General features: G+C 36.9%; 2 protein-coding genes across 2 annotated transcripts; both read left to right on the top strand.

The window, feature by feature from the left end:
* The first annotated feature begins 9,056 nt into the window (after positions 1 to 9,056).
* On the top strand, positions 9,057 to 10,220 carry LOC117315142. Its single transcript, XM_033869286.1, has one exon. The coding sequence runs from the start codon at positions 9,057 to 9,059 to the stop codon at positions 10,218 to 10,220; it is 1,164 nt and encodes a 387-aa protein (XP_033725177.1).
* Positions 10,221 to 11,230: 1,010 nt separating this feature from the next.
* On the top strand, positions 11,231 to 12,427 carry LOC117315141 (uncharacterized protein F54H12.2-like). The gene has a single exon (XM_033869285.1). The coding sequence runs from the start codon at positions 11,231 to 11,233 to the stop codon at positions 12,425 to 12,427; it is 1,197 nt and encodes a 398-aa protein (XP_033725176.1).
* The last annotated feature ends 14,294 nt before the right edge of the window (positions 12,428 to 26,721 follow it).

The following is a 26,721-nucleotide window of genomic DNA, read 5'->3' as shown; positions in this document are numbered from 1 at the left end:
GAGATTTAACACGAACATACCGCAGCCTCCCAAAACACACATACGCACTCACCACACGCATGCATGGGAGACCGTCCTTAAATGACCTTAGCTGTTAATAGGACGTTAAACAAAATAAACCAAACCAACCAAACTAAACTACTCCTATAATCGTCACTACCCCTATAATCGTCCGAGTACCCTTACACATAGGTACATACTACTTACGACACGATTACAAAGTGCCAGATCTAACGTGTGTGGGCAATATTGTATATTTTATTTACTGAATCGATGCAGAAATGTATCTCTTAACACTATCATTAATGTATTTACTGATAATTATAAACATAACGATGAATTTGTATATGCTTATATCTATAATTCCTTTCCGTTTTGTTTTCAAACTGGTGATAGGCGTCAATCATGTTGTTCAGAATATCAATAAAACATCCATACTTCCTATATTCTGCCCTGCAGGTAGGGCGTAAGAATTGTACCTGCTGCCCCCATTGCATGATCGTAAGAGGCGACTGAATTTGGGATCTTTTCTTTTCTTTTCTTTCTTACAGTTTTTCTTCTTCCTAATGTCTCCTTTGACAATGCCTCACTTTTGGCCTTTAGTTGAGCGTTCCCCCTGTGAGGAAGGCTTTGGGTTCTGTCCCCTGGCCGAGACATACCAGTCTTTAAAAATGGTAGTTGTTATTCCTGCTTAGCGCTCAGCATGAAAGGAGTGGGACGACTGGTTCGCCCGTTGTCAGTATAATGTGACTGCGTGGGGTGTGCTGCTGGGTGTCTTCGGCAGTATGCTCCAGTGAGGTAGCACTATAAATCGGCAAAAGTTCCGGCCTATCACAAGGAGACTTAACACGAACATACCGTAGCCTCCCAAAACACACATACGCACTCACCACACGCATGTATGTCGCTCGCACGGGAGGCCGTCCTTAAATGACCTTAGCTGTTAATAGGACGTTTAACCAATAAAACCAAACCTTCCTTTATTTGCTTCCATTTTGAATCGTGTCGCAGACAAGTACGGTTCCGATTGTCTGTCCTGCAACGATAGAATTAGCAGGTAGCTCAGGATCGGGAAAGACGTTTTTGATGAAACAAATATTAGAAAATGCTAATGCCATGTTTAGCCAATCTACAGCAAAAATCATGATATGTTATGAGACTTGGCAGCCGATGTTCGACGAGCTTAAACGTAATATCAAAGAAATCACATTTGTTAAGGGAATACTAGACGAAACTCAGTTTGAAGAATGGACTTCTACTACAGATAAACATCAGATAATAGTGCTAGACGATTGTTTGATAGAAGGGTCTAACTGTACAACACATGAAAATGTTTTGCATAGGATCATATCATCGAAACGTAACCATTAGTAGTGTATATGTCCATAAGGAGCTAGAACAAAATAATCTATTGTTTAAATTCAATAGATCTATTGTTCGATTTCTATAGGCTATTGTTCGAAGACAATAGATCAAAGGAAATCTATTGTGATGGATTTAAATGTCTATTGTTATCGATTTGTAAAGGTATTGTTAGCGATTAGTATGGTCTATTGAATTTGTCTATTGAATCTGAGGTGTTGGGCTAGCACAGGTGTTCGAGGTCATTGGACCAAGAATGTGGTCAATGGGTGAAAAAAAACACCAGAAATAACGTGTGAAGAAATATATTAAAAATAGAATGAGGTCACTGATGGGGAAATCCCCTACTGTTACGGAGTACGGTGTTATAAATATAGAACATGTATCTATGAAGTACACTAATGTTCGGAGGTCAATGTCATGTCCCAGGAATGCGGTCAGTGGGGGAACAAACCGTTGCTGTGTGGCTCGCGTGGGAAAACATGTATACATGTGATCAAAAAATAGAACGTGTTCAATTTCAAATGTAAAAACAAAAAAAAAAAAAACGTTGACAAATCATCCTATAATATATGTGTGGTAAAAATAGAACGTACTGGGTCAATTTCAAATATGAAATCCGTTGACCAATTATTCCACATTATGTTACCATGCCAATATGTCAGAAGTGAATATAAAAGACACGCACCACATCTTCAGTCATACCTCCCAAAATCTCTGTCTTGGTTTTGCATTGAAGGAACACTTTGACGTGCGGCATGCAATTACTTTTCACACATTTATAAAAAAAAAACTTACTTAACCTCACATTTTGCTTCACATTGAAGGATTTAGTAAAATCCCACCACGTGTGTTTTACATTGAACATTTGATTTCATCAATAATCACTGTTGTTGCTGCTGAAGAGTATCATTGAAAAAAAACCAACAAATCAAGAAAAACATAAAGGTAAGTTCTTTTTATTTTAAACTAGATATTTTCACGTAGGAGCCGTCATCTCTCCGTTTACACACACACACACACACAAAGTGTTTAAGTTCATTGTCAATTTGAAGGATTTTCTCCTCCAGGGCCTTCCTTTCCTTTTCTAGGGAGGCTTTCTTCTGAAGTAGATCATCTTTTCTGTTGAGCATAATTCTCCTACAAACAATAAAACAAAAAAGGAACTTTAACATACTTAAGTAAATTTGTAAAAAAAAAAAAAAAAAATGTACGACATTAATATAAAACAAAGTTGATATTTTTTCATTTACGATTGATCAATAGTTAAAATGATATTGCAATGAATATGAATAATTGTTAATGAAAGGGGAGATTTTTTGAGGGGGATAGGGAAGCGTTTTATTATAATGTGAACGTTACATATCATATCGACACGCATAATAAAATCATTACTTACTTTTGATACTTCAAAGGAGAGTCCTCCTCATCGGATATAATAATGATACGGTGCGTATTATTATCATGCTTTGTAGGTGTCGAATGGGATACCTCCCTTGCTACGATGGAGTCGTCCCATTGGAAACTAGAACTGGAATGTAATTAAACACAATTTTAAGACTCAACATAGGAATATTCATCTTGCATATGTTTATGTAATGCTCTATATGTTTTGATTTTCTCTAAACTATATTTTAGTTTGAATGCATATATTATGGCAAAATACATGAACTGTAAAATGTCTTGTTATGTTTAAGAGTCACTCGATTATGTATGATAATGACAGTATTAACACAATGTATTTCATATAATACTTACTCAAACAATTTTTGGAAAGGATCCGACACTCCTTGAGAGCTATCGCTCAAGTCTCCAAATTCTCTTACAATATTCACTATCTGCGTGTCTGTAATGGATGTATTGGTAGCCATAACGATTAATGAGGACGAAACGATTCCGGGGGATTTCTACTAAAAGACTGGGCAGATATCAAGAAGTCTTCTACTTTTTAATAAATTAACAAAATACTGAATGGAGCCATGGGAACCAATCGTTTTGGACGATTTTTGGAGGGAAACAATTTTATTCGTTCATCAGAATCGTTCAGATTAATACATGGGTAGTTGATCAATGAGAATATCTGTATCTTACGATGATCAATGTATTTTAACAACTAAGACAGGGGCGTGCAGAGATAAGGCCGATGACCTCAAATTTAGACTGTTGCAGATTAATGAATTGTTGGTTGATCAATGAAAATATCTGTATCTTATAGTGATCATTGTATTTAACAACTAAGACCGAGGGCGTGCAGAGAGAAGTCCGATGACCTCAAATTAGGTCACCTCAGGTGGTCTCTGGCCAGTAGGTATTTTATTACGGAGCACATAATTACAAATTGGTATTTCATTAACGTGTTGATAACGGAGAGGAAAATGTCAGCACAGAGAGATAAGGTGAGGTCCATGATCACCTCAACCCTTCACGTTATATAAATAAAATGATATGAATAATTCTGAAAGTTTCATCAAGTTGTTGATTAGGTGAGACAGCATCACAGAGAGACAGGATGTGATGTGATAAAGTTATCTGTTTTATGAAATAAAATATTTTAAGTTGTTGATATAAAAAGAAAGTTTCATTAAGTATCAAAACTGATTCGTAAAGTATTTAAGAAATAAAATATTTTAAGTTGTTGATTTAAAAAGAAAGTTTCATTAAGTATCAAAACTGAATCGCAAAGTATTTAAAAAAAAAATAATTTAAAGTTGTATACCTCAACGACAATTAGTTGAAATCCTAAATGAAAAGTATGAGAGACATCATTTATAGATCCAAAAGTTTTAAGTATGAGAGACATCACCTGAAGTTTGAAAAATTAAAGTATGAGAGGCACCATAATGATTACATGGCGGTTATATAGTTTACATATATGTTGTAGTTCATTTTGAAAATATTTCAATATACTTTTTAAAATTAATTGTTGTATTTCGTTAAGAAGATATTCTAATGTACCATTTGTTTTAAGTTAAAAAAAAATTTAAAGTTGTATACCTCAACGAAAATTAGTTGAAATCCAAAATGAAAATTATGAGAGACATCATTTATAGATCCAAAAGTTTTAAGTATGAGAGACATCACCTGAAGTTTGAAAAATTAAAGTATGAGAGGCACCATAATGATTACATGGCGGTTATATAGTTTACATATATGTTGTAGTTCATTTTGAAAATATTTCAATATACTTTTTAAAATTAATTGTTGTATTTCGTTAAGAAGATATTCTAATGTACCATTTGTTTTAAGTTAAAAAAAAATTTAAAGTTGTATACCTCAACGAAAATTAGTTGAAATCCAAAATGAAAATTATGAGAGACATCATTTATAGATTCAAAAGTTTTAAGTATGAGAGACATCACCTGAAGTATGTGAGGCATAATCTATACTCTATATTGTAGTGTTTCATTAAATTAGTTTCATTATTGTTTTCATTTTACAATTCAATATTTTATGTTATTGTATAACAATCCAGTTCACTTATGTTTCAATGTTTTAAAATCCGACAAGTACTGCTCGAACTCATCGGCGTACTTGTATTGGGACGCTTCCTGTACGGGTGTATTCTTCCGTCGGTCACCTGCGGTAAAAAAGAAGAAAAAAAACGTTTTTGAGAACGCAACCGATGATATATTGACGCGTCCTCAAAATATGATAGTTAACTTACATGTCTCACTTCAACGTGTTTGTCGTCCTGTTTCTGTTCTTCCTCTTTTTTATCCTGTAAGGAATGTACATTATACTGTTTAACACAATAATTTTAAATTAATGATGTACATTACACTGTTAAATAGAAATAATTATTTAGTATTACCATGACAGTACTTACCTCAAATTTGATGTAAATTTTCCTCCAAAGCTTTTCTCGTTTCGGTCAATTCCCGGAACTCTTCCAGGGATAATGGTAAATAATACTTTTTATCCCTTTTGGTTAGATGTAGATAGATGACTCCGTGAAATTTATTCACAGACACGCCTTGTTGGCTATTTATCTTCGTTGAAAGGGATGTTTCTTTCGTCCCATCTTTTTTTATGTAATCATTAAGTTCAAAGTTTCCATACATAGACGAATCCATGATTCTGGCTCGAAATTCTAGAAAGTGACGGTTAACTGTGTTGGCGCGCTTTTTATATAGACGGTTAAGGTGTGGTAGAGGTAGAAACGGAATGACCAATGAAAAAGTACGTTTACGGAATGGTAAACATGTCAATGATCGGTACATTCTTTAGAAAGCGTGTTTATTTTTTATGACGTGTTTTTAGTGATATCGTGACATTTTTTTAAATCTTCAACACCTGCACCTCATTAAAAAATAAAAAGAAATTTACTTTCGTAACGGATGACTTAAACATTACATTTTTTTAAATATATTTCCTTCTAACATTTCATTTTCAATAGTCGATGACAGCACATATATATTTTTGTTTAAACAAATTACTTTCGTGTCTGAAAATTTACATTTTTTCAATACTATTAGGGATAGCCTGTTGGCGTACCAGTACCTGAAAGTACTTTTCATATCGAGAGACCGTCCTTAAATGACCCTAGCTGTTATCAAGTGTGGCCTGGTTCACGCTCTTGTGGAAATGGTTTACGCCGTTGATCTCGTTACTAACTTTACGGTGTATTATTTGATCGTTACTTGACAATTTTCCTGAAGGATTCAGTCGTCATCTTCTAACGTGTTGACATTTGCTCTCTCTAATATCACTTTAACTTATGTGTCTACTTTGCTCTCTCAGATAACTTAAGGTATGTATTCAGCATTAAACAGGTAGGCTATAAATTAAACTCTGATGGTATAGCAATTTTTTTATCAATTTGGTCTCCAAGAAAGCTGGGTACACTGGTGCTCTGCCCACATCGATTGTTTCGGGGGTATGATCGGTGAGAGCTGGGTATTAGTGTAGAAGAAGGCTTTCACAGCAGCTCCAATTTGAGCCAACCTGTTTGCCGTGGGTTGCATCTCGTAATATGGGGAAAGATGATCCTGGTGGTTGAAACACACCACTTTGGCTTTGGACTCCGGTGAGACGAGAGATAGTACGGGCCCTGTAATATCAATCGGCTGGTCACGCCGAGCCCGGGATATTTAATATCTAAAGGGCGGTGGCTTGGGGTCAATCGCGAGAGAATAACAATTTTCGCACAGATAAAATCGTATTCTTTCTCGAGTATATTACTCTGTGTAACCCTGACACTTCGGCGCTGGAGAGCCGCGCCTCAAGCAGTGTCCCCTTGTTGGGCTCCGAGGAGGGTGGGGTCACGAGTAATGAATCACATAACTACTTAACATGTCTAAAATAAACCCCAAACCCCAAAATGAGAAACTAAACAACACAAACATCACAACTTCCGATACAACTTTCCCTCAGTATCTCCTTATATCAGCGAAGGAGACTGGGAAAAAAATATCTTCGCTATCGCCCATCATCACCCAGAAAACTATCAAAGGATGCCTTGGTACTGCCAAGAGTAGATGTATTTTACCGGTAATATATCCACATTCCATACCTATTTGACAGTAATTAACCTTTGTTTAGGTTAGATGACATAATGCACACCATCACTGGAATGTGTGGATAAAAAAACCCGCGAAATATGTAGCGTCACAGGAATGTTTGACGTCACAGGAATGTCTCCATTTCAGTAATAAAAGTGTGGAGAGTTAATTTGTAATTAAAATTAAAAATGACGACAACAAGTCGTAACAGGTAATGTCTAAAATATCATAACAGGTAATGTCTAAAATTAGACCGATCGTAGTACAATAAATTCCATTCATAAAGGGTTTGTGGACGGGGATGCTTGACTGAACATTCTGTGTATATATATACCAGGTAAACGTGTATCAACTTCACTTATGGCTCAGGAAATCATTAACCGTATAGTCAGGGAAGACCTCAGCCTGACAAGTATATCAAACAGTCAGATACACTGCCGCCTTGGTATTACACAGGAAATCATCGTTAAAAAAGTTAAAGGTGATTTATTCGTATGTTTAAAAGAAGACGGAAAAAGTATACAAGTATCAGGAGATTTTTTTAGAAAGGTACTTTTTCTATCAGAAAGTTTACAGTGTTTGTGCCTTACTACATTGACATGTCGGATATCGGAACAGATTGTATCAGTCATACTTTGTATCACATACGTCCCGTACATGAATCCATGATAAAATGTGAGGTGCGGTTACAAAGTTTCCAAGATTGGCCTCAACAAATATATCAGTCTCCAGGTCAACTCGCCCGTAACGGATTTTTTTATTCTGGACAGAGTGATAAAGTCACATGCTTTATGTGTGGAGTACAATTAAGCTCGTGGACGTCCTCTGATTCTGTCGAAAACGAGCATAAAAAGTGGTCGCAAAACTGTATATACTTACAAATGGTCATACCCTCATAACGTAATCTTCTGTACAACGAGAAAGGTGACGGTATATATTGTTCTGCTAACATCATAACGTACACGCATCAGACATATATCCAGGACGATTGACAATCGAATCATTTGAGGAGAGACTTCATTCTTACCTGAGAAATCGTATAGAAGTAAAGGCCTATAAGAAGATTGTGAAGAACTTGTTATGCTTAGCTTATGCATTTAACGTAAAAGACGCTATAGCTTAGCTTATGCATTTAACGTAAAAGACGCTATATCAGAACTGTTTATATGTACAGGATGTGTGGAAGGTCAAGCTAACCAGCAAGGACATGACTGTGTAATGTTGGATGGTGATGATATCATAGACCAATATTTTGAAGAAGCCTTGTCAACCGTCAATCACCTAGAAGTGGAGAAATTGTGGCGTGAGTTGATCATCAAGTCCAGTGTTCCCGCCCACATCTTACAACACTTAATGGAAGATGAAAGTTTCCGATCGGAAAATTATGTAAAAAACCGCTTTAGTGAAAAAATTCTTAAGCTTGTGAAACAAGTAGACATTGCCAGACTGAGACTATTCGATTAATATGGAGGATATTAATGAGAAATTCGACTCGTTATTTAATTTTGTGTACGCTCTTCACTTATACCACCGATCGACTGAAGCTGATATGTTAAGACACTTTATAGAAGAAGTCAGTCGATGGAAAGTTACAGATAAAATGAGAAACAATTATATTTTAAACGTGCTGTGCCCTGAGTGGAGGGAAAAGGAACTGAAAAAACTGGGACGTAGAAAAAAAATTGATAGAATGATTCAGTCTATGTGTCGTGTAGAGAATCGCTTTATAAAACCATAACACTTATCACTTTTGTTCATTTATGTGGAGACTTTTGAGACAACAACTTGAGTATGTATTTACCATTGAAATGTTATCCAAACATGTTGTCTGAACATAATATGAATTTAGGAAACTGTTAGTACTACGAGTAGACACGTTTTGTATGACACCATTGCTTTGTATATATGCAACACGCGCTCACTAGCAAGGCAGTCTCAAGCTAACTTTTGTCATATTATCAATAATAGTTTTCAAATATCATATACTCACAGCCAGTTGGAAGTTTGTGTATGAATAAAGTTTTGTAAGGCTTATATCCATTGTTATCTTTATCATTTGGAGCAAATGTGAACATTGCTATCAAAAAAGATATTCTCACATATTATTTTTTAAACCGTATTATTATTACAATAGTTATGGTTGTTTCTTTGTGATATAAATGTTCACATTTACAATAAATCTTCTTACAGAAGATGTTAACACGAGAAGAAAAACAGAGAGTGGATGACATTTATTATAACTTTAATAACGGTGGAACATTCTTAGGCCCGACCAAAGTACATCAAATACTCAAATCACAAGGATTTCACTCTCTTGGTTTACACAAAATCCGACGATACATTCAAAGTCTCGACGATTACAGTTTACAAAAGCCTGTAAAACGTTTCTTTAAGCGTGCACGTGTAGAAGTTGGAGAACCATTTGAACAATATGACACCGATTTACTGGACATGACATCACTTGCCAAACATAATTCCGGTGTGAAGTACTTGCTAATGGTCATCGATGTTTTCAGTCGCTTTCTATGGGTAGAACCTATTAAAACAAAAACGGCAAAAGAAGTATTAGAAGGTTTTAAGAAAATAGTGGAGAGAGGTAGAATTCCAAAGAAAATTCATTCAGACTTAGGGAAAGAATATAATAATAGATGGTTCAAAAAGTGGTGTCTTGATAATGACATCCATTATTTTACTGCACAGAGTGAATTTCACGCATCGATGGTGGAGCGTGTCAATAGGACATTTAAGACCATGATATTTCGTTACTTCACAAAATTTAGAACTTATAGATATATTGATAATCTGCAGAACTTTGTAGACTCTTATAACAGTACGCCTCATCGCTCCCTCAACGGAACAGCACCCAAAGATGTAAATGATAGCAATCAAGCAGATCTGTTTGCCTATATGTACTTAAGGAAAAAAACAAAGAGACTTAAAAGGAAAAGGACGCTTAAAAGGAAAAAGCCCAATCCCTACAAATTCAAGGTTGGAAGTTTAGTTCGCATTTCACACACGAAACAGTTGTTTAATCGTGCCTATCAGCAACAATGGACCTCAGAGATATTCAAGATACACAAAATATTTCTAATGCAGGGAATACCATTATATCAATTGATAGACTTTTTAAATGATCCCATCAAGGGAAATTTTTATCAGTCTGAATTACAACGAGTAGAAAAGGACGAGCATACTTTATGGTTTATCGAGAAAAAAATACGCAAACGTAAGAGAGGTGGCCAGATTGAGTGGCTGGTTCAATTCGAAGGTTGGCCCTCTAAATATAACCAGTGGATTCCCGAGAAAGATATCAAAGACGTTACAGGAGATAAAGATGACACACTACGTAACCATTAACAGTAACAAAAATCTCGATTACTTTCCCAACAACAATCCGTACCATTTCCGTTGTCAGCTGAAATCGCCCCTTACTCTGAATGGTAAATGGAATGTAGCACTCACAGATATTTCTTTAACGACTGTCAATACAAAAACGAGAGAAAATCTATACGTACATTGTGATCTCATCAGTGAATCCATCGTTGACGGTGAGAAGGAAAATCTACTTCGAATGGTGCTATCTCAAAAAGTGGCAAGCTGGAGTCAGACATTCGATACACCTCAGTACGTACCTGTCAAGAAATCAGAAATCAGAGACATAGGAATATCTATAAAAGACGGTGACGGGAACCTAGCTTCATTCTTGAAAAAGCCAGCAACGATAACACTTCAATTCAAGGCCTATCCGTTTTACTCATGAATGTTTCTAATCTATATGTACCCAATGTGGGTAAGTGGTTACAGTATTACCGCAAAGTTACCGACGGTAAGATTAATCCATATACAGATAATACAACACAAGACGTAAAGCAGCGGGGAGGAAGTATAGCGGGCGAGTCGAACGAATTCATGATTCCCATCGACAAGTATAGCAGTGACGGGGAGAAGGCTTTACCTGTAAGAAACTTAGACGTCAGCATGGTTTCACCGTCACAACAAATAGTGGATCAGGCAAAATCAGAGTTAAAAAGAAAGAGAAAACTAAAATCGCCTCATTCTAGCACAAAACGTCGAAGGATACAGACTGCTCAGAGAAAACGGACCAGTAACTCGAGAAAGAAGACAAATAAGAGACGTAAACCTACACAAAAACGTAAGACTGTAAAAAAGCGCAAGCCTGTTCAAACGCGACGACCGATAAAGAAACCTACACATAAGAAATCTAACCACTTGCTATCATCATGGCTACAATAAACAAAGATTTTTTCAGAGAAGCTCAACCTTCACAACTAGAACTATTCGAATTGCCACCTACGCAGACAGCTGTTGAAAATGTATATTATCAGGATGTACTCCCAATATCACAAATGGCGGGTGATTCGCCGATAGAATTTGTCGTTTCGGGTCAAAATGGTATGGAATATATCGACTTGAAAAATTCATTAGTTTACGCAAAAATAAAAATTAAAAAGGCAGACGGATCTGATATAAGCGCTACTGAAGATGTGGGACCTGTCAATCTGTTGCTTCCCGCCCTATTTTCACAAGTAGATGTCACCCTACAAGGAAGAACCATAGTATCCACAACAACGAATTATGCATACAGAGCATACATTCAGACATTATTAAAGTATGGAAATGATGCCAAAACATCTCAGCTAGCCACACAATTATGGCTTAAAGATACCGATGGGGAAATGGACGATGTAGATGTGAGAGCTGGTGATAATTTAGCTTTACTGACAAGAGCTGAATATTTCGCAGAAGGTAAAAGTGTCGATTTAGAAGGTCCCATATTTCACGACCTATTTAGAATGGACAGATATCTACTCAATCAAGTCAGCGTCAATGTGAAGATGTACAGGTCAAAACCCGAGTTTTGCCTAATGTCAGCAGCACAAAGTTCCGACTACAAAATCGAGTTTGAGGATATAAGACTACGCATTGCCAAGGTAAAAGTGAACCCTGCTGTCATTTATGCTCAGAGTCAGGCTCTAGCTGTCACAACTGCAAAGTACCCATTTACGGAATCCGTTCTGAAACATATCACTATCGCTGCCGGAGGAACCAGCTTTACGTATGACAACATATTTCAAGGTCTGAGACCCAATTTCATCACCGTCGGATTTGTCGATGCGACAGCCATTACCGGAGCTTACGATCAAAACCCATGGTTTTTCCAACCCTTCAATGTAACATCCATAGGTCTTTACGTGGATGGACAACCCGTAGGAGGTAGTACCATAAAACTAGATTACAGTGTCAGCAACGGTCAGACTACCATTCCAGTGTTGAGGGACATGTTTAAAGCAACTGGGAGGTGGTTATCAGATTCTGGATTAGACATAACCAGGGAGAACATCTCAAACGGTTATGCTTTGTACACATTTAATTTGGAGCCGATATTTCAAGGAAATCAATATCTTACCTTACTGAAACAAGGAAACGTTAGATTGGAGGTCACATTTGGCGGCACGCTACCCAAAACCATCAGCTGCATCGTCTATGCCGAGTATCCCGGATATTTTGAAATTAACGCTGCAAGAGATATTTTGAAACCATGAATACCGACCAACTTCGCTGTGTCATTGATTGTGATCCCGTTATGAAGCATTTAAACATAGACGTTTATGCACGCGATCGTGTACCAATACATGTAGAACGATTTCCCACCGGATTTATTGTAAATACCGACAAAAGCCATCTCCCTGGTAAACATTGGGTGGCCTATTACATGGAATCACCAACGAAAAAAGAATTTTTCGACAGTTACGGTCATTCACCACAATACTTTGCATTACAAAACTGTACATCTTTTAATAAAAAACGATTGCAGAGTACAAAATCTAACGTGTGTGGTCAATACTGTTTGTTTTATTTGCTCAATCGATGTAGAAATGTACCTCTCATCTCAATTGTCAATGTATTTACTACTGATTATAAGCAAAACGATGAATTTGTATATGATTACTTAAATAATTCTTTTCCATTATGTTTTCAAACTGGTGGTGGGTATCAATCATGTTGTCCAGAATATCAATAAAATGTACATACACGACTGACACGTTTTCATTTTTGATTGAACCATGTCAAAGGCAAGTCTGATTCCCATCGTCTGTCCTGCTACGATTCAGTTGGCAGGTAGTTCTGGAAGTGGAAAGACATTTTTGATGAAACAGATGTGAGAGCATGCCGACCAGTTGTTTAGTCAACCGACAGCTAAAATCATGATAAGTTACGATACTTGGCAACCCATGTTTGATGAACTAAAACGTAATATCGAAGAAATCACATTTGTTAAGGGAATTTTAGACGAGACACAGTTTGAGGAATGGACTTCTATTACAGACAAACATAAGATAATTGTGCTAGACGATTGTTTAATTGAGGGGTCTAATTCTGTACAACTCATGAAAATGTTTTGCATAGGATCACATCATAGAAATGTGACAGTTATATTTTTGGTACAAAACGTGTTTCAGAAGGGGAAAGTAATGCTTACTTTAAGTTTAAACACTCATTACTTTATCCTGTTTAGAAACTATAGGGATCAAGCACAAATTGAAGCGTTAGGAAGACAGATGTTCCCCAGACGGTTAGACTATTTTAGGGAGAGTTACCTTTCTGCCGTTTCTAAGAGATACGGATACCTTTTTGTCGATGTCAGCCCACATGCTCCAGAGTTGAATATTATCGATGGACCGACAGAACTTCCCCCACTTCGTACTAGGATATTGCCTGGACAGGATCCCATCATCTACCAACCGAAAAAATGAATTATTTCCTCGATTTTTTCATATCTACATCACGTCGCCAGCAAGCAGCAATTATAAACACGATGAGTAGAGAACAATTGAAATTACTAACGGAAATTATATATAATAGAATCATGGATAACGTTACCATGTCCGATGGGGATAAAATGATCGTATCTAAACAGAAAGTTGCCATTAGAAAAGTGTTAGCTCAAGATATAACACCGCAACAGAGGAGAAGGAGATTACTAGCTTTAATTGAAGTATTGCCAATATTCATCCACAACTATCAACAATGGCAAGAGAACTCGTCCTCATTACCAAAGCCAAATACGACAGATTAATCGGAGAGGATATAAAAGATACCGTAAACAAACCCGATAAAGTAGACCAAATAGCTGATAAAAAGGAAATTGAGAAACCTGATGAAAATGTTGAACAAAATGACGTAAACCAACCTAAAATCGAACAAAAGGGAGGACAGTTAGCATTAGAAGAAACGCCGGTGCGTTTTATGAATAATTTACACAAATCAGTCAAGCGGAAATGGTTATCTTTCAAGGTGTAGTTATCTAAAGAATGCCTACCCGTTTTCCCTCCAATTTCGTTAGACATTCCACAGTGTATATATAAATACGTTCTATAGCGAGATAAACTCATATAGCGTAATCGACTACCATGGATGAACTACCCTCGATAGAACAGCTACTGTGTGACTATCCTGATGATGTTGTGGCGGAACAATTACAAGAACTTAAGAGGAAACTTGGGGAAGACAAAGAGAATCGGCCACCCTCTAAACAACTGAGACTTGCTGACAGTACTTACCAATGCCACGTCTGTAACAAGCACATCAGAACATTAGGCAACTTCAAGAGACATGTAGCAGGACACGATAAACCGTTCTCGTGTTCCCATTGTAATACTTCGTTTAGCAGGAAAGATAGTTTGAATCGTCATGTTTTAAAGAAACATCAACATGGCGGGAACATACAACCTCTACAACATTCTCCTTTACAAGGACCGTCTCAGGTACAGTCTCCCAGACCAGGACCGTCTCACGTACAGTCTCCCTTACGTGGACGATATTCTCCCATAGTCGAACCTGTTACACCACCACCGCCTGTAAATATTCATCAATTTTCTGACGATAGCAGTTTAAACGGATCAGCTAATGTGAGATCTATCTACCCTAATGATAAAGACAGTGTAGATTTACTCACTTTCTTCAGCAACACTAGAGAGGAAGTAGTGGATCATGTCAAGGAACAGTGTCAGGCCTTACGCGGAATCAAGTGGTACGTCTGTGTTCAAGTGGAACTAGAGAAAGAAGACAAAGAGGGGAATAAACATCAATCCTATCCGCATTTTCGCAGTAAAAACTATGTGTATCTACCAAGAGAAACATTTTCTCTACATAATTTAAATGAAGCTTACCAGAAAATGTTCGTATCGTTCCAAGAATATCTGAGGGAGGGATCCAATTGGAGACTTAAAAAAATAGTGAAATTGGAAATCTATACCGTCAGCTACTCACCTCTGGGTGGTTCTTCATACATACAGACACCGGCTACGTTTCGTCGTTCGGACATAATCAACATCATCAACAGGGACGAAAAGTGTTTTCTGTGGTCTGTCTTAGCCTCTCTTCATCCCGGTCAGGAGGTTCCAGAAACAGTGACTAATTATACGCCGTACGAACATGAGCTAAACATGTCGGGAATTCGATACCCCGTAGCAATATCACAAGTGGAAAAGTTTGAAAGACAAAATGACATTTCTGTGAATGTGTTTGGATATGAGGATAAGGAAATTTTTCCCATGTATGTTACCAAACTACGGCAAGTACGTCATCATGTCAATTTATTGTATTTAAAGAAGGGTGAAAAAAGTCATTTTTGTCTCATTAGAAATCTTCACAAGTTTTTATCTAGAACTAAAAAGACACAGCATAGGACTTTTTTTTGTCATTATTGTTTTCAAGGGTTTACCAGAAATGATCTCTTAGAAAATCACATTCAATACTGTTCACAACACGATCCACAACATGTTGAACTTCCAACAGAGGGGGAAAACATACTAGAATTTGAAGATTTTGCAAAACAGTTGAAGGTACCTTTTGTCATTTATGCAGATTTCGAAACTTTTGCTCAGAGAATGGATACATGTCTACCCGATCCAAAACAATCGAGTACAACTCACAATACAAAATTTGAACCTTGTGGGTTTGGTTATCAAGTCGTTAGCATAGACAAAAAGTATACCAAACCACCAGTTATTTATCGAGGTCCAAACGTGAGTAAAACTTTTCTGGAATATATAGTAAAGGAAGAAAAAGAAATCTTTGACATATTAAAACATGTAGAACCTTTGGTCATGTCTCCACAGAACGAGCGAGAGTTTCAAAATAGCACAAAATGTCACATATGTAGTCATTATTTCATAGAAAATGATGTCAAAGTCAGAGACCATTGCCATTTGACAGGCAAATTTAGAGGTGCTAGCTGTCGGGACTGTAATCTCAATTTTCAATATCCCTCCCACATTCCCGTCATATTTCACAATCTAAAGGGTTTCGACGGACACATACTCTGTGAAAGCATGGGTTTATTTAAAGATCGTGACATTAACTGTATACCCAATAACATGGAAAAATATATTTCCTTCAGTTTGGGAAACCTACGTTTCATTAATTCGTTCCAATTCATGTCCCAAAGTTTGGAATCTCTTATAAAAAATCTAGCTAAAGAGGGACTGGCACCGTTTAAACACTTAGCTAATGAATTTTCTACAGAGCATGCGCGCCTACTGTTGAGGAAAGGGGTGTACCCTTACGAGTACGTAGACAACATAAGCAAATTTAGCGAAACCTCTTTACCTCCAAAATCGACTTTTTACAGTCAATTAAACAAATCAAACATTACAGATGTAGATTATGAGCATGCGCAGAATGTTTGGAATACATTAAACATTCAGAATATGGGGGAATATCACGATCTCTATTTAAAAACAGACGTATTACTCCTAGCAGATGTCTTTGAAAATTTTAGAACTATGTGCATGAATTACTATGGGTTAGACCCAGCCCATTTCTACAAAAATCCCGGACTTGCATGGAGTGCTGCACTCAAAATGACGGGTGTCAGTTTAGAATTATTGACAGATCCGGATATGTATCTGTTTTTTGAGAGCGGGGTACGGGGTGGTGTGTCCATGATATCACAGAAATACTCCAAGGCTACAATCCTTACGTACCGGAAACGTACGACCCGTCTAAACCTAACAAATATATTATCTATACGGATTGTAACAACCTCTACGGTAAGGCTATGGCCGAGCCGTTACCCACGGGAGAGTTTGAGTGGGTTGACAATGTGGAACATTTCGATGTTAAAAACATATCAAAAGATGGTGACACAGGGTACGTGTTAGAGGTAGACTTAGAATACCCAACAGAACTACACGATCTCCATTCAGACTATCCACTTGCTCCGGAAACAAAAATCATTTCCGATGAAATGCTGTCCCCTCATAGTAGAGAGTTGTGGAAAGAATTACATCCCAGTCCTAAACATACAGACAAGAAACTGTGGGGTCGTGTCGCCACACCTAAACTCATACCCACGCTAGAAAATAAGACAAAATATATCTGTCACTATAGGAATTTACAGCTATACTTAGAGCTGGGAATGAAAGTGACCAAGATTCATAGAGTGTTACAGTTTAGACAACATCCATGGTTGAAGAAATATATAGATTTTAACAGTCAAAAGAGACGGGAAACAACCTCTGAATTTGAAAAAGATTTTTTTAAATTAATGAACAATTCCGTGTTTGGGAAAACCATGGAAAACGTGCGTAACAGAGTGGATATTAAACTATCCCATACAGAGAAAAAAATGAAAAAGTATGCGGCCAAACCGTCTTTTCAAAGATTTAAAATATTCAACGAGGATTTGGTAGGCATAGAGAACAGTAAAGTCACACTAGTCCTCAACAAACCAGTGTATGTGGGTCAGTGTATTTTAGATCTCTCTAAATGTATCATGTATGATTTCCATTACAATCACATGTTGTCTAGATATGAAAACATACGCCTGCTCATGACTGATACTGTGTGACATGAATTCTATCAGGAGTGACAGACATGAACTATATGTATACACCATCAGAAAATCCAGTCTCTGTAGTTTTGACGACAAACGTTACGTAAAGCAAACCGGAGAAACATGGGCACACGGCCACTATAGAATAAAAAACAACATGCATTGATTATATATTTAATGTGTTATATGTTGTACAACGCAGCTTTCAGATTGTATAATTTAGTATCAATGCTTGCCGAAATGTCGAAATACAAACACTTTAATTGTACGTTGTACATGTTGTTAGAACAGAAAAAAAACAAGGCTTGTCGAAATGTCGAAATACAAGCAGAGTTATTTCCCTTACACTGTCGGCACAATTTCAGCATACATCTTAGGTAGAATATGGATTATATTTACCATGGCGTGTATATGCTTATTACTATATAATCTTTGTATGTGATAAAAGTCCTGTCGAAATGTCGAAATACAAGCCTTTTAAATGTTTGTAACACATCTTAGTTCTAGACTTTTGTAAAGAATAAGCTTTGTTTACTTCATATATATATATATTGTACATTAAATATGGTTGTTTATAATTAAAAGGTTATTAACCTCGATTGTGTTTATTTCTTATTGCTTCATCTCTACTGATGACCATGTCTGTTATAAGTTCCCAATCTTCATTGTATCTACAAAATATGACATCGATGACAACATACATCGGATATCTACGAATGACAGTGTTTAAGTTCTCCGAAACCCTCCCCCATTTCAAACTTATTATTGTATCTACATAAAAACACCGTTCATTTCTAAATTCCGGATACTTTGTTTTGATAGCTGCAACCACCTTGCGAAAAATGAATCTTTGATGTATATCTGTATAATAACATCCAAACAAAATCTTTATCGTACATAAACTTGTAGGTATATAGTTTCTGTCTTGTCGAATAATACGTCCTTCTATTCCATCTACTACAGATTTAATAGGATACATTGGAATCAATCCTATCTATACGACGTGTCACTTAAAATTTTAATATAAGATTAATTTGAATACGACATCAAAGCTTGATAGAAGATTAAATTGTTTGATACATGAAAAAGTGACCGTACCGAATCTAGACAGAATTTTACTTGCTATGATATCTCTGTGTAGCATGGTAGGGTGGGGGTGGACCCCTCTCCAGGTTTAAGTTCTGGTTGAAGGTCTCTGGTGTCAGTAATTGTGTATAATTGGCGTCATCCAAGAAGCTGGGCGGAACCGGGGGTGTTGTCACAGTAGCCGGCGTAACCTGTGCCCTCTGAACCACTGGTGGAGACGTAGAGTCGATAGTGACGGTGGCAGTTGACTTGACTTGGTCGGGTGTGGATGCTTTAGATGGCTCTATGTCCGGTATGGGCTGATGAATGAAATGGTACAGTTTTTTAAAAATGTTTAACTATCATATGAAAGGGGATCGTACCAATTGAAGATAACTGCATGTTTAAATAAAATTTAAGATGATTACCTGATCTAGTAAATGAAGATGCCCCTCTAAGGCGTCTTTGAGAATACAGAGTTCCTCGTATTCTTGATAATGGAGACTCAACGTGTTTCCATTTCTTGTTATATGTATGTATTTTTCACCGTTTCCACTGGTGAACTTTGTCACGTCTACCTTTTGTTGCCAGTCATTGAAAATAAGTAAATATTTTAAAGTGAATCAACAAATATAAACATACACAACGTGTAGAAATGACAAATAAAACTTTTAAAATCAAAATTATAAGTATATATACAACTTTTAAATTAAATTAAATTTATAAGAATAGCAAAGTTGTAAAAAAAAGGATAAAAGTAAAATGACAAGTACCAGCAAAGTAAATATTTGAAACTAAAATGAAAAATTATAAAAGTAAATTGACAAGTACCAGCAAAATAAATATTTGAAACTAAAATGAAAAATTATAAAAGTAAAATGACAAGTACCAGCAAAATAATTCTTTGAAACTAAAATGAAAAATTATAAAAGTAAAATGGCAAGTACCAGTAAAGAAAATATTTGAAACTAAAATGGAAAAGTATAAAAGTAAAAATGACAAGTAAATAATTAAAGTAAATATTTGAAATTAAAATGACAAGTATCTAAAAAAAATAAATAAAAATACATTTAAAAAAAGTAGATTACCTTTACTTTTGGTGTAACTTTACTCTCCAACTTCCACCCTCCTCTTTGGCTTAGCACAACAGCCACTTTACCGTAAAAATCCATCCCTGAGATGTATGTTGAAAGTGCGCTGGTATTAGATTTGGCGCAATTTTATATAACCGTTAGGGCGTTGTCGGCAGTTCATTGGATTGGCCGTTCAACCAGTGTCAGATTTGAAATTTCAAATATGTTGCTGGACTACTCGTCAAAACCACCCGTTCAAGGGGACACATAATTACGATATACGATAAACCATAAGGCTACACCAAGGTAACTTTTAGTGTCTCAGAATTGATTTAAAAATAAATTTTAGTTTTTCAAGACTTTAGAAAAGACATCGAAGTACTTATATAATAAGAAAACACACATACAATTTTTAAATTACTTGAACATGGAAACAAGATAGTTTATTTCCACTTGTTCCCCAGTTGACTGTGAATGATTTCGTTCTCCCTCCCTTTTTTTCAACAAGAGTTACTTCCCTTTGATCACTAAAATGTCTATCTGAAGCAGTCTCTCAAAAGCAGGAATGTCAGTGATGGTCAGAAATCTATTGGTGGGAACATTGGCCCTTGTACATATCAATTTGGCGAAGGACGATAACCCTCGGTTTTTCTTTGTCAAGTTTTTGTAATACCATTCTGGACATTTTCTATGTTTCAACACAAGTTCTTGCATGCCTGCATTATGATCTTCCGCCTGAATCTGACTCCATGTTTCCTTAGAAGTTATACTGACACGCGCAAATCCTACGGCTATGGCACGTGCAAGACAGATGTTATCGTTGTTTGATATTTCAATGAGAGACCTTTTCTTATGAATACTGTTGTCTTCACCATCAACATTGGTAATATGCAATGCCCCCGTGCCTCCTGAGGGCAACTGAATCGTACCCAAGTCTACACGAAAGGTGTGATATATGGCAAGTTTTCGTGACTGTTCACAAAATACGTTGAATTTATTGGAAAAAGCGACGACAATTTCAGCTGCAACTGTTCGGAGTGTACAGAATCGTGGTACATTCAGCTACCGTGGACGGGGCAATTTCAGAACTCGTGGTCAGAGCTACAGAGGTCGAGGTCACGCGTACGGTAATAGCTTCAGGTCGTTCGGGAATCGTGACGTCATGTCTAGATAGTCGTCGGAAGAAGCATGCGCAGCACTGAGTGACAGTTAGGTGCATTGGTACACAGTACACACGTGTCACTGTTATTGTTTACAAATGTAGTCGATGGAAATATTTTGGTTACATGGTACTAGTAGTACTTGTTTACGTTATAACTAAACATTGTGTATTTTAGGTTAAAATGTTCAGGTAATACAGGTAGATCTACAGTGTGTGTAGTATGCACCCTATACCCTATATATGCATCTCCTTTAAATGTCTTCTCTCTTAAATCATGTTTAGAGGAATGGGCTGAAATAGATGCTCCAAACCAGGTTATTGAATGGATACGTGATGGCATAAAAAATCCTTTTATAGAACAACCTGACCAACATTTTTCCCCAAATCACAACTTACCTGATAATGAGAAAAAATTCATACCGGAAGAAATTTATTCATTGCGTGAAAAGGGATATATATCTAAAGTAGAATATGTACCTCACTGTGTAAGCCCGATAGGATGTGTTCAGAAAAAGAATGGGAAATACAGGCTTATAACAGATTTACGATATGTAAACTCATATTGTAACACACCTAAGTGTAGGTATGAGGATATTACAATTCTACCAGAGATTGTAAAGTAAAAGATCATCTAGTTACTTTAGCTTTGAAAGATGGATTTTTTCATGTGCCAATAGCCGATTCATGTAGAATATTTTTAGGCATTTTTTGGAATGAGCAATATTATGTATGGAATGTGCTTCCATTTGGTTTACAATGTAGTCCTTATTTTTTTTGCAAAGTATTGAGACTAGTCATTGTTTATTTGCGTAGCCTCGGTATAAGACTTACCATATATGTAGATGATGTTTTGATTGCTGGAGCAAGTGATGAGATACAGTCTTGGTCTGATTGTGTACTTAATGTGTTCAAACGATGAGGATTTGTGGTTAATTTTGAAAAATCAAATTTGTTACCAGAGACTACAAAACAGTTTCTTGGTTATATTATAGACACTTCCGGTAATGAAGTTGTACTAAAGGTACCTAAACCAAGGATTAGAAACATCCGTTGTGACATTAAAAGACTATTGAAACAACAAAATGTGAAAGCTAGAATTTTGGCTAGAATAGCTGGACAGTGTATTTCTACGGCAAAAGCCATATTTCCAGGAAAACTAAAACTGCGTTCAGTGTACCGATTAATAGGTAGTCGTACATCTTGGGAATCTGTTCTCGTGTTAGATGAGTCAACTATCAAGGACCTGAACTGGTGGCTTGATGCGTTAGAGACATGGAACGGTTGTATAATAATCACTCCAGTGGTCCAAGGGCAGATAACTACCGATGCATCCCAAAGTGGATGGGGGGCAACTTACCTCAACAAGGATGCTCAAGGATTTTGGAACACAGAAATAAGCAATCTTTCTTCAAACCACAGGGAAATGTGGGCAGTGTTAATGGCAATAGTGTCATTTCGTACAGACATAACGGGAAAGACAATTCAAGTATTATCAGACAATATCTCAACCGTGGCATATTTGAATCATATGGGGGCCCAAGCAAAGACTTGACAAAATTAGCGGAGGCTATATGGGCCGAGGCAATAGACAATCATGTGATGTTAGTGTGCCGACATATTCCGGGAATCGACAATACAACTGCCGATCAATTGAGTCGCATGCAAAGCCATTTCGAGTGGAAACTACACCCCGCAATATTCAATACCATAGACAATATATGGGGCCCTCATACAGTGGACCGCTTCGCTTCGCTACAGACTGCACATTTAGCAAGATTCAACAGCAGATTTTATCACCCCCTCTCAGAAGGAGTGGACGCGCTTGCCCAGCAAAACTGGGCTGTGGAAAACAATTTTGTGAATCCGCCATTCCGCCTAATAACACAAATTTTGGACGTTCTTCAATCTCAAAAGGCACAGGCTAGTGATAGCACCTTACTGGCCAGCTCAACCGTGGTTTCAGAGACTTCGTGTGGCATCAATATGTCAACCATTCAAAATTCCAAACACCGCAATAATCAGTCTCGGAAAGAAGGCGGAACCACTACGAAATCAAAAATGGAGAGTTTGTGGCAAGAAACTTTGACTAAGAAAGGGTGGTCTCCACGTGCTATCAGACAATTTTCTATGTGTTTAGCACCTTCTACCCTACGATTGTACAATGGATATTTGTTACAATGATTTTCATTTTGTGATAAAATAGGTGTAGAGTTCAGCCATTTACATTCTGCTGGACTTGTTGATTTTTTGTGTGAACTAGCAGATTCTAGCGATCGACCAAAATCCAAGTTAAATTCTGCATTGGCAGCTATAAATCTAGCGTTTGATGCATTAGAACTACCTAGTCTGGCAAGGAACCCATTTGTTGAACGCTTTGTGGACGCCTTGGTGAAATCAGGTACTCGACTACCTATGACCAAATCAACCGTTTTTCCTATTCCTAAGTTAATGGACGTATTTTTACGTTGGCCAGACAATGACACCCTAACGATAAAATAACTGCGAATGAAGGCAATATGTCTACTTAGCATTACCGCTATGCTTAGACCGTCCGATATTGCACCTAAATCTGAAACATTTAATCGTGATACAGGTGCTATTGAAAAGGTTGTGTTTTCGACAAAACAATTACAATCCCTTGAAAATGGATCTGTAAAAATAAAATTATTTGGAATAAAGAATGACTCGTCACGCGATGGATTTGAAGTTACTATCCCTTACAAGACTACTTCCAGAAAGCTTGATCCTGTCCAAACACTACGTGACTACATAGACAAAACTGAACAGGTACGAGACAAAGGATCATCACCTGTATTCCTCAGTCTTAAATACCCACATGGTCATAATCGGCAAAAGTTCCGGCCTATCACAAGGAGACTTAACACGAACATACCGCAGCCTCCCAAAACACACATACGCACTCACCACACACATTCATGTCGCACGCACGGGAGCCCGTCCTTAAATGGCCTTAGCTGTTAATAGGACGTTAAACAAAATAAACCAAACCAAACCCCTATTGACGCGTCAACCGTTGCAAATATTCTCCGGGATGTTATCAACTTGGCAGGTCTATCTGGCCAAGATTTTTCTGCAAAGTCATTTCGCCCTACATGAGCTACTTGTTCTATAGAATCAAAATTTGATCCGTCTGTTGTGCGTAAGATAGGACGATGGAAGACTGAATCAGTTTTCTTTGATCATTATGTACATTCGCAAACACCAAATAACTTTGCTGAATCATTGCTAAAACAATCTCAGGGGTTTTGTAGCAGATTATCAGTGTTCTGAAAACTAATATTACTCATTGTAATAAAGTTACAATACCATACAAGTACTTTAAAATAGTAAATAACCATATTATATGATAAAATGCCTGAAAATGTGAAAATTATTGAAATGTATCAAAATGTAAGACTAAATTGTATAATGTCATAATTTTTCTTTTTACTCACCACATAGGCAATGTGAATTTCAATAAATATTTGTATTTTGAAATTATGCGTTGGGTTATTGACGTAGGTTTACAAAAATAGATGTTTTCCTGTTAAAAAAGAATAGTAGCATGATAACTTTAAGCAAATTTTGGGAAAATGAGACTAATATACAACAAAAGGTATTTTTAACTTACCTTTGATATTCCTCTGGAGACTCTTCATCAACTGTGATGATGATGACCGAATCATCTTTTTTGGGAGATGATGATATTACCTCCCGGAGAACTATACTGTCGTCCCACACTATGGATTCATTAGAAAAAAAACAAAAAAACAATCAGACATCAAAAGACATAAATTGGACCGAAAAATTGATTTGAACAATTATTAGATTAAATAAAATCACTTACTTAAAAAAACTTTTCAAAGGGGTCAGTTAATGATTCTTCGCTGTTATCCAGCGCACCAAATTCTGCCACAGCATTCCGGATCCCTCCCACCTACCAGGGATACACTGGTTAGTGTTCTGGCTTCAGAGTCCCGCGCAAAAAAAAAAAAAAAAAATTCGGCATTAGAATTTCGAATTTTCTTCATGAACTTAACATAAGCTTAGACAACATAGGCGAATACACCGTATCGGATATACCGCCATGGCTTGTCGAAACACTTGATATTAACCTTACTCTACACGTGAGGGCAAAATCGAGAGCATTACCTTAAGAACACAAATCCTCCTTTCGGGAATGCATTAAAGATTTTCCCGATCACGTTCAGATCTCCACTGATGGCTCAAAAGATGGATTAAAGGTCTCCGCAGCATGCTATTCCGATCACCATTGCTCTTCAATCCGCTTACCAGATGGTGCCTCTATCTTCTCTGCGGAAGCATGTGCCATCGATTTGGCCCTCGACCATATCGAAGAACAACGCATTAGAAAGGCAATCATTTGTTCCTACTCTCTATCTGTCCTTCAGGGATTTACAATCACGAGATCCAAAGAATATACTCATACAAAACCTTATTTTACGAATATCTCGTATCTTAAAAAAAAATGCAAAATAACATTACTTTGGATTCCGAGCCATGTCGGAATTAAAGGCAACGAACTTGTTGACCGCCAAGCAAAACATGCTCTAAATCTGCAACAAACAAATATCAAAATACCATATACAGATTTCAAACCTGTAATTAGTTCTGCCATTCAGAGTAAATGGCAGCAACGCTGGTCTCTCGAGACAAGCAACAAACTTTTTAAAGTACAACCAAAACTTAAAACATCAACACCAAGTCGGAAGGATCGTAGAGAGGAAACAGTCCTCTCTCGGCTCCGTAGCGGGCACACATATCCTACTCATTCGTTCCTCTTGAAAAGAGAGGATCCACCGATGTGTTACGCATGTGATGCTCAATTCACAGTGGAGCATTTTTTAATAGAATGTTCCAATTTCAAGCACATTCGTGATAAATACTTAAATGCTGCGGATACCTTTTCTCCATCTTTTGAGTCATCAGTGAAGATCTGAACGTTATCATGGAAATCTTTAATGCACTCCCGAATGGAGGATTTGTGTTCTTCGGGTAATGCACTCGATTTTGCTCTCTCGTGTAGAGTAAGGTTAATATCTGGTGTTTCGACAAGCCATGGCGGTACATCCGATACGTTGTACTCGCCTATGTTGCAGTGGCGCCATCTGAAAATGAGATGAAGAAGAATGATTATTTTGTTCTGCGTTAAAGCAAAATAATGGGGTTATTTTTACAAAATATTAGAGAATCGTTTATAGTTTTACTTTTCTGAATGGAATTAATCAATTGTTGACATTTAAAAAAAATAATACTTGATTCATTAATTAAAAAATCAACAAAAAATACTTACATTTTCTCTTCTGCATGCCATATTTGATCGTCAAATGGGGATCACACGGAAAGGTGCTAAACATCCTCTTGTCATATTTATAGATTTGAGTGTTGACGTTTGTCTCCACACGATGAATCTTTGGAGAATCTAATCTCAGTCTTACTACCATAGATTGGGACCATTCGGGATGCAACCTTTTCTCAATCCTGATGCATTGACAACTGTTACATGTATAGAATGCGGCACTGTTTTTGTACAGCATCTTGAAACGTTTTCTTGGTACACAATGATCCTACAAGGATGGTACAAAATATGAACACTAATTTTGCATCCATAGTTTCTGGAGAGAATTTCTGAAATGACTATTAATTCTATCTAGAGGAGAGGATTGTTGTGTCATT

Source organism: Pecten maximus, chromosome 17, assembly GCF_902652985.1.
Source record: "Pecten maximus chromosome 17, xPecMax1.1, whole genome shotgun sequence".
NCBI classification, from domain to species: domain Eukaryota; kingdom Metazoa; phylum Mollusca; class Bivalvia; order Pectinida; family Pectinidae; genus Pecten; species Pecten maximus.
This window is presented reverse-complemented; position numbering and strand designations above follow the sequence as displayed.